We start from the raw sequence: 9771 nt of genomic DNA on the forward strand, positions 1-9771 counted from the left end.
ATATAAAACACAACTACGTTGTTCAAAATTTCTAACCTTCGATGACGAACACAACCGACCCAATTTCCCCTTCCTTGATGATTACGCTGTCTTCCGGATACTCCTTTGAATACATACAGTTTGTAATCTCTTTGACCTGTACAGGTGCTAGATGGTTCATAAAATTATTGTCCAAGATTGCTTGTTTGATCAGCTCCTCGGATCTGACAAATTTAATGTAAAAAGGAAAAAAAAAAAAAGGTTAGAAATTCAATGAAATTTTAAAAATGTGATAATTTGTTATATTAAGCAATTAAACTGGCACTACTTTCCGATAACTAAGGCAGTGTAATAGGAAGCGTAAATTATAGAAACTAAAGTAACGCTAACAATGTTGAAATGTGATATGGCTTTGCTTTTACATTCTGTTTACTTCACCGTCACAAGAGTTCGATTCTCAACGGCTCCAGGTCTGTGAATGGAGTTATTTACCAATAAATGGTTAAATCTTTCAATTTTTTTTTTTTTTTTACTTCACATGATAATCTGGAATATCCACCGGGGACATGTAGCAATCAGAAATGGAACCCATTACGCAAAGATAAGAAATTATGAAATGACTTATTTCGATTTTGAACAAGTTTGAAATCACATTATACGAACTTCAACTTTCAGTTTATTGTACAAGATTAAATTATAGAGGCAGTACCACCACTGCTTGGCAGCGGGTTCGTTATTATTAAACGATTAATCCCACTTTCTGTTGATAAAAGTTAGCGGTGGATAATATTGACTATCAGCTGCCTGAAAAAAATTTTCCTACTTCGCCGTCATTTCCGATGTAACGGCTATTCGCGTAAACTTCAAACATCACAGTTGTAAGATGTACGTAAAGTGGTAACATTTAGCCTAAACGTTTACAAATTCTATACTATAATCTGAGAGTTTATACTACTTGCAACATCTCAACAATAAACCTACCCTCGTTTGAATATTGTGACAAACAGGGTAGGTCACAAGTCGTGAAAATGTACAACCGATGCCTCATAAGTTAACTAAATTTCATCTCGAGCAATGGAACACAAAGCTGTCAATAAAACTATCAAATGCATAAAAAGTAAACATTCTCTCTCGCCTTTCATAGAAACTTCAAAATTGTCAGAAAGAAAAATGCTAAATTGTCGTATTAAACTTGAACAAGGAAACGTTCAATAGAAAAACGTTCATAAACTTAACGTTGCAGTTCATTACGCTCCAACTGTTACCACAGATACAATGTAGTGCATAACTAGAAAGATGTGGGAGAGAATGTCTTCAAAGTTGCGTGTTTACACAGAAAATATATTACTTTCCATGTGTTATACAAGCACCAACTTTGCCGATAACGTGAAAAAAGATACTTTAAAATATTTACAGATAAGCCGCAACCATCTACACTCGTAGGAAAATGACGTCATACAGGAACACTAATTTTGGCCAATAAACAAACGAGTAACAACCATGTTAAAATTCTAAAAGACATAGTACCACTTTTACGTGTTTTTTCGCTCACGTAGAAACATTATGAAGTCAATCTTACCAACCTGTTAACAGATATAAGATCACATTATAAAGCCATCTGAAGGTTTATTATTGTTATTAATAGTAAAAGAAAAAGCGAGTACTGAACAAGTTTATTAGAGAACCATGTTCAACCTTGTAAATTGCGAGTTCCTATTATGGTTTATAATTATATCCAAGTCCGAATATCGCACTTGTACACCTATGAAAATCACGTTATTTTTTCTTAAAGAGGGAGCTACGAAAATAAAATTAATATGTTGCGATAGTAGCCTAGTAATAACTAGGCAAAAATCAGTGGTTCTGTTACCCGTTGGTCAAGGCGGACCGCCTTGCCCCTGAGAGTCCAATCATCGAAGGTTCCAATACATTAAATTTAAGTGGAAATTTATTTCTTCGAGAAATGAGCTGTGGAAGAGATTGCTGATCAAAAGCTGGCGATACCCGTCTATAACCCTAACCATTCATTCAGTCTTAACTTATTTGTTGGCTGGTCAATGGAAATAAAAGTGAGGATATTTTTTAAACCCGATGCTTCTTTGAGAAAACTTTATATCCTCAGAAACGTCAAAACGTATTATATTAAAATAATATACTTGTATCATTAAACCAATACTATTGTGTAAATAAACATGAGTCAAAGATATTTAACGAAAGTTAGAGTTTTACAATGCGACGGCTTATCATTAAAGCACGCTATTTTAAATGGTACGAAGACAGTTTTCCCACACCCACAAAACAAGGCTTCGCCTAGCATAACAACTGGTAAATTTGAGAGTCTTTGAGCTGTGTCCTACTACGAATTTGCCCTCTGCAGTTTAAAGCCATGGGTCTTTTATAAGATAAAATACAATTATTTATTAAATTAGCAGTGGGTTCAAAATTAAGGTTGACTAGCGCAAGTACCCTTTGTTAAATTTTACAAGAATTTTCGGAACCAAAAATACCATCTTAAGAGTTTTATATTACTAATAAATTTGTCATCTTCAAATGATTACAAGGGTGTTGCTTTAAAAGTTGTAATTTATCATTTACAGAGCCATTCTAATTTTTGTCCAAACAGTTTAAATTATGGCCCACTTCTCTACAACTAGCATCGATGTTTGGCAAACCTAATTTTGTAGGTAGGCATACAATCATTTCTACTTTCTTATCCTAGTGTATTATTAGTATTTCAAGTTCTTATTCTGGTGTGTGCGGGCTGTTTTAAGATAACTAGTCAGAAAAATTATGATGCTTTGTTTTGCACTTCCTTTTTTTTTTGTTTTTGAATTTCAGATAATTTTAGTGTAAGACTAGAGGAAAGGCAGCTAGTCATCACCACCTACCGCCAAGGCTACTCTTTTACCAACGAAAAGTGGGGCATATTATACGCCCCGACGGCGCGAGCATGTTAGCGCGACGCGGGCGCGAACCCGCGACCCTCAGATTACGAGTCGCACACCTTACGCGCTTTTGGCCATGCCGGGCCGTTGCACTTCCTTTCAGATAATATCTGATTTACCATAAAGGCTTAAGGCTACGCCTTTTGCACAAAGGTTTACACCACTGTCCTCCAATGATGTCTTAAGTAACTGCTAGCATCCAAATACAATGAAGAAATTTGTACGCCACATGATGATGTTATTGTAGTTTTCCTTCAAACGTGCGTGTTCGTGAGTGCGTCTTTATGTATTACTATAAATATGAGGGGGAGTAACTCTCGAAAATGAGCCCTCCCAGCCGTGGGGCGTTATAATGTGATCAATCCCACTATAAAAGTATATGTTGCCTTCCTCTAGTCTTACACTGCTAAATTAGAGTGTAGCACAGATCTCCTTGAAAAATGTAATAGGTAATTTAATTCATCTTTGAATATTTGCAGTTTTTGCTTTAGGTGCATTATCTTCAGGGTATTCACTTATTTTTTAACAGCAAATTTCATAGTAATTAAAACTTGTAAAGTGAAGTAAAAAGTTTCATTTTTCTCATACCCTAAACTCCATAAAACGAACCGCTTGAACTAAAACTGATTTTTTTGTTTGTTTGTTTGAAACGAGCTACCGAGGGCTATTGAACTAAAGCTAGTCATCTGATAACATCAATAGCTACATTTTCTACAAAATTACGTGAGGTTTAGGCTCACCTGATGTAAAACAGTTAACTATTTTAACAGTAGTACAAATATGAAAATGGCCCGGCATGGCCAAGCGTCTTAAGGCGTGCGACTCGTAATCTGAAGGTCGCGGGTTCGCATCCCCGTCGCGCCAAACATGCTCGCCCTTTCAGCCGTGAAGGCGTTATAATGTTACGGTCAATCCCATTATTCGTTAGTAAAAGAGTAGCCCAAGAGTTGGCGGTGATGACTAGCTGCTTTCCTTCTAGTCTTACATTGCTAAATTAGGGACAGCTAGAGCAGATAGTCCTCGAGTGGCTTTGTGCGAAATTCAAAAAACAAACAAATATTAAATGACTGTGCCATGAACTTCAATGTTTAGTTTAGTTTAACAGTTTACATCAGGGTATACGTTTTCTTGGGTATTCGTTTCAGATGCGAACGTTTTTTTTTTTTTTGTTTTTTTAATTATCCTGGTTCTAACAAGGGTCAAACAACGGGGCGAGAGTAAAAAAGTTTCAAACGTCATTTTGTGTAATGGCCGCCATCACTAATCTTATTGCCGTAATGTTCGCTATCGTTTCATTTATTTATAATTATGCGCTTTATACGCTAATAAGCGTAATGTAATTTTAATATAAAAACAATACTACATCGAAGAGCATGTCCAGCGCTACTGTACGATTAAAAAACAGAACCCTCAAATACAGATTTCATTTTAAAAGCAGGAAACACTACATACAGAGCGACAAGTTTATCACAGCAAATAAGCAGGATAAAAGTACTATGAAAATAACGTTGGATAACGAGATGCAACGTGAGTAACTGAATTTTCTGTTCGTAACTAATATGCATGCGACTAACGAATCAGTTAAGATATTGATGTTCTATTCTACACATATCCGTCTGTTAGTTTTATTTTCGCACTAAAATATTAAAAGTTTAAAAGGACTAACCCACAATAAATCGGGTACGGGAAGGCTCTAGTCACAAAGGGAATATTAGAAGATATGGTCGTGTACATAAGGAACATTTATCAAAATGGACGTACTTACGACTCGTTTTTAGGTTTTTTCATGGGAACATTGAGGCGTGATGTGGTTGGTTCTGCCGAGATTGCCAAATGCTTAATTCGAATTGTGGAATTCCATTTCTCATTAACTGGACCTACAGGCCCATCCATGACGTTTCTTCTCCATTACAAACATCTTTGGAAGATGATCTAACCTCAGAGATTGGTCTTGTATGTTAGGCAACTTGTGTGGTTAAAGGCTTCATAACAATACGAAACTTATCTAATTTAAGTTCCCCAATTCTTGTACCTTTGTTTCGGAGCTCTGCCTCGAGCTCTTTGATTAAGAGTATTTTTGCAGAATCTCTATATTTCTGCTCAATAAGACAAGTTTGTAGTTCGCCTACAGTAGCCATTGTACTGTGTACTACGTACTCATGACAAAACAAAAGTTAAACTAATGTCTTATCAACTTTCCTGCACTTTGCTCTATAAAATAATGTCTGGAGCTAGACATGAAAACACGCCACACTGAACAGTGACAAATCACTAAATCTAATGTCAGGATAAACACACACACACACACACCGAGGATTAACATCCTCTAAGACACAATCCATTTGCTATAGTACAATGGTAACGTAAACCTATTCAGGCGTCGAACGTTAACTTGTTGTATTCTCAAGAATAATATAGAATACCAGAGGTGTTGCTATACAGTTAAGGGACCGCTTTTTTTTTTTTTTTTTTAATTGCGTATATTGTTAAACGGTTTACAATTATTTCACGTTTAAAAACCAGTACGTCTGATTACATTTGTAAAAAACTCAGAGCAACGCACTGATAGACGTTTCTATCAACTCGTTATAAATACTGATATTAAGACGTAGATATTGTACATGCAACTAGAATTCAGGTATCTAAAGTGTGAAAGAAGCCAATGGAAAATTCATCACCGTTTACACTTAATTTTTAACACTAAATATTTAATGTGATATAATAAACACGAAATTCTGTGCAAGTAACGAAAACCGATTCAAGTTACAGTGCCAAAGTTCGAGACCATTAAAAGCAACTCTCCTAGACGAAGAGCTCACCATATCTACTACAGTGGGTTTAACTTTTCTGCAGATGACGACAGGTTTCTTTAGGTAAATCGCCGTATAATCGATTCCTTTCACTGGTTGTTGTGTATCATATACATAACCAATGAAAGTATTTCACGTGCGATCGTTACACGAGGAAAAACAAAATTAACGTTCGAAAAACGTTTAACTCAGCTTACGACAATATGAACGCTCAACCCTAATGCAACTCGAGCCACACTGAAGACAATTCTCACCAGGTATTCTCGACCTACAGCTAAAAATCAACCACTAACATCAGAAAGAGAACAGAACGTCCAGAACGACAAGTCACTTCACTTGGTCTGTTCATCACAACACTCGTTTATTTACAATGCTATTAAGCCAATGCGACATCTCTGCTAAAAGAAGTCAGTCTGTTTCCGACCGTGGACACTACTCCGTCCGAGACTCGACGCAGTCATTTTAATTACAGGCCACACAAAAAACTTGTCAATTGTTCTATTAAGGACATCTTGCACAACGCAATTCACTGATCCCGAATTTTGCGGATCCGAGCACGTACTCCTGCGTACAACTTACTGCTCTATTTTTTAACTTCTCACCGCTTTCTCCCTTTTCATTGTACGTACTTTCGTTTTTCTACCTAGGAATAGCTACAAATAGATAGTTCTAAACAGACTGGTTAATATTGAAAATTAAAGTAAGACAAAACAGAAATACAAAACAAAAGTACAAAGTCTGTAATACTTTGTTTTAAATCACTTTATGTCGCTAGGCTTCGTTCGTCTTGTGGTTTGTACCAGATGAAGCACGTGTGTGACGCTAGTTTAATTAAAACACATGAAAGAAACTGAATTTATTCTCTATATTAGCTTATTTTGGTTTGTTTGTTTTTGGAATTTCGCACAAAGCTACTCGAGGGCTATCTGTGCTAGCCATCCCTAATTTTGCAGTGTAAGACTAGAGGGAAGGCAGCTAGTCATCACCACCCACCGCCAACTCTTGGGCTACTCTTACCAACGAATAGTGGGATTGACAGTCACATTATACGCCCCCACGGCTGGGAGGGCGAGCATGTTTAGCGCGACGCGGGCGCGAACTCTATATTAGCCATTCTGCCCTAACCAACATGTTTAGAACATATCCCTATTGGTACGTTAAAAGTTTCTACTTGCGTAACCAAGTTTTATCAAAAAATTTCACTAGTAACTTGCGTAAGTCTTATTGGAGGATGTGTTATTTTTTGCAATTCAAAAGCTGAAATTTTCAAATCAAGTTCATAAAAAATATTAAATAACGGAACCTATCCAACAGGCTCAACACGTCCGTTGATGATTAATATGCTTCAAGTTACTTGACTCAGTATTGCTTAGCCAATCCATGCAACATCAAATAAAACAGTTTAAAATAATTTGTTCATGAAATACGAGAGAAACAGTAAATTTATTCATTCCAGTTTAATTTAATTTGTAATTTAATATAATGAAACGTTCCGAGTTCGGCGGAGAAGTCCTATGTTCGATCCACTTGCTCAGCTGCCCCCCCCCCCGAAACTTCAGGAGACACGAAAATGTCCCACTTTGAGGAACATTGAACTAAAACGTCCAGTGTTATTAAAATGAATAACAAACACTACCGTACTGTGGCTTCAAACATAAGCATACAAGAGATTGTAGAAACCAGAGTCAAAGTGTGCACGTAGTGACTAGCGCATGCAAAAAGTGTTGAATCACGTGGTTTTGTGACGAAACTACTCACGCAGCTTGTATTATTAACCTGGCTAAGTCGCTAAAAAATGTTTAACAAGCGACTTTTCTTATTTTCTTTTTAAAAAATAAAAAAGTAGGATTAACCCCCTTCTCTTTCTTCTATTTTAAAAGCTTAGGAAGTGATTTTTTTGTTGTTTTTACATCCATCTTCATTTCGTAATGATTCTGTAGTTACTACAATAAGGAACGCAACTCGTGAGAAATGTTTAGTAACCGGTATTGCCTAATTCACTGTTAACGGAATGATTTATTATTATTGAATTCTGCATATTGAAATCACCGTTTAGTAACTACAGACTTGCCAGGAAAACCGAAATGCTCGATACCTTATTAGTAGATATTATGTACCCGTGTTTAGAATAGCGGGTGCCTAATAGTTTCGTGAGGGGTCCCAAGTCTTTTATTTATTTAAAAACCTAAAATTAGACAGTTTGCATGGACTTGTAATCTGTGCAACACCTCAGAGTTCAACTTCTGAGTATTTGGAAGTTTTCTTTCAGTGAATTTTGTAAACTCCCGAACAATGTAGAGGGTGGCATAGAACTTTGTGTAAAGTCAGTTCACCAGTTTGTTGGTAAAGCGCAAAGCTACACAATGGAATATCCGAGCACTGCCTAAAGGTGATATCTAAACCCGATGTTTAGCGTTAGAAAGTCCTCTCACTTAGGACTAGGCCAATAAGGGGCGAAGTTTTCAGGAACTCGCCAACTTCTGAAATGGTTGGAAAAGCAAATGTTTAATAAAGATTTACGATCAGTAATGATACTAATTTGAGACATCCAGATGTTTTTAAAGCATTGTCATGTTAAAACGTGTACGCTATATAACATAACGAAACCGTCCAATTGTAGATTTTAAAACAACAGAATGAATACTTAACATCAACAGAAGATTTGAAACAATAAATGGTGTCAACGTCCCATTTACAGCAAAAACTACATCAAGTTCACTGCATGTCAGTATTGTTACTAACTGCAGGATATCAGAAATACAATCGTACTTAGGTTTACCAGACGGGTGTGGTTGGAAACATTTAATTATATTTAACTTGATTTTCTTTAAGCCTCAGGAACTGACGAGGAAAAAACATTAATAGTAATGAATAAATCGTATTGATGTTAGGATTTGGTTAAACCTCACAGCACATGAGAAACAGCCTTTCGATAGGAAGTGCATTTCCACCTATTACCAATCCATATTATCTCTCGAGACAAACACAAAGTCAAAAATTAGAACCCTTATTACCAGTGTCATAATTCTACACAAACACACTTTGATCCAATTATATCACTCTTCCTAGAGGTATTAATCGAGGAAAAGAAAGACGATTGCACGTTTTACAAACCTTTATTACAACCATGATACAATCAGTTTTTGTTTCCTACCATTTTATTATTACGACGTTTCGCCACGAGCCGAATGGTTTCAAGCATTAGACACTTTAACTTCAAGTGTATTTTAAACACGGCGGAAGAAGTCACAGTACAATTACTAACAGCGGTTATTTCGTCCTAACTTCTATAAACTTCCAAACCATTCTAAACCTAATAGAAGAATTATCCAAACAATGACTAGAACTACTCACTTCTCTAACTTTGGAAAGTGCTGTGGGCATGTTGTGACTTCTTCACTGGTGTGCGGTTCTGCAGAAATCCCCTGGGCTCTGCGGTTCCTTGGGCCCAAGAAAGTCGTCGAAAGCACAGACTTGAACTTGTCCACTAAAATCTGCAGTTCTTGAATTTCATTTTCTTTCTCCGCTAAACTGGCTTCTAGCTGTTTTACCTTATCTTTATATTTCTCCATAAGCGATTGGGTTTCTTCTTCTGCCTTTTCCATATTTGTTTCTTTTTAGATAACTTTACCACTTGTGCGATGTTAATTAACACACGAAACGTACACTAATCTGAAAGTCAGTACTTAAATAACGAATAAGGCATACTCTACACTAACAGTAATCTACTTCAAGCAACGACACATTTTATAAATGATCTTTTGTAGCTCTGACAAACTTCAATACCACCTGACCGTATCAAAAATGGTAAGACGACTAGGCCTATCATAAAGTTCACCTTGTGAGGTTTCGTAACGTCACTAATTAGCATGTGCTACAGGTTGTGGCGGATGGTGCTTTTCTTGAAACATGTTCTGTGAAGATATTTCACTACACTTATTCGTAAAATGAACTTCTATTAGACAAATAATAATAATTACGTACCAATAACATTCTATCATTTGACGTATTTAATTTTTATCACACTTAGTAGCGGC

General features: G+C 36.3%; 1 protein-coding gene across 1 annotated transcript in view; it reads right to left on the reverse strand.

The window, feature by feature from the left end:
• Window positions 1-9510, reverse strand: part of LOC143256169 (cGMP-dependent protein kinase 1-like) — a 28781-nt gene extending 19271 nt beyond the window's left edge. The window contains exons 1-2 of the mRNA XM_076512997.1: window positions 9089-9510; window positions 37-203 (exon numbers count right to left, since the gene is read on the reverse strand). Coding sequence (XP_076369112.1) covers window positions 37-203; window positions 9089-9339 — 418 coding nt within the window. The 5' untranslated portion in view covers window positions 9340-9510. The remainder of the gene's footprint in view (window positions 1-36; window positions 204-9088) is intronic.
• Window positions 9511-9771: the final 261 nt, after the last annotated feature.

The sequence above is a fragment of the Tachypleus tridentatus genome, chromosome 7 (genome assembly GCF_004210375.1).
Source record: "Tachypleus tridentatus isolate NWPU-2018 chromosome 7, ASM421037v1, whole genome shotgun sequence".
NCBI classification, from domain to species: domain Eukaryota; kingdom Metazoa; phylum Arthropoda; class Merostomata; order Xiphosura; family Limulidae; genus Tachypleus; species Tachypleus tridentatus.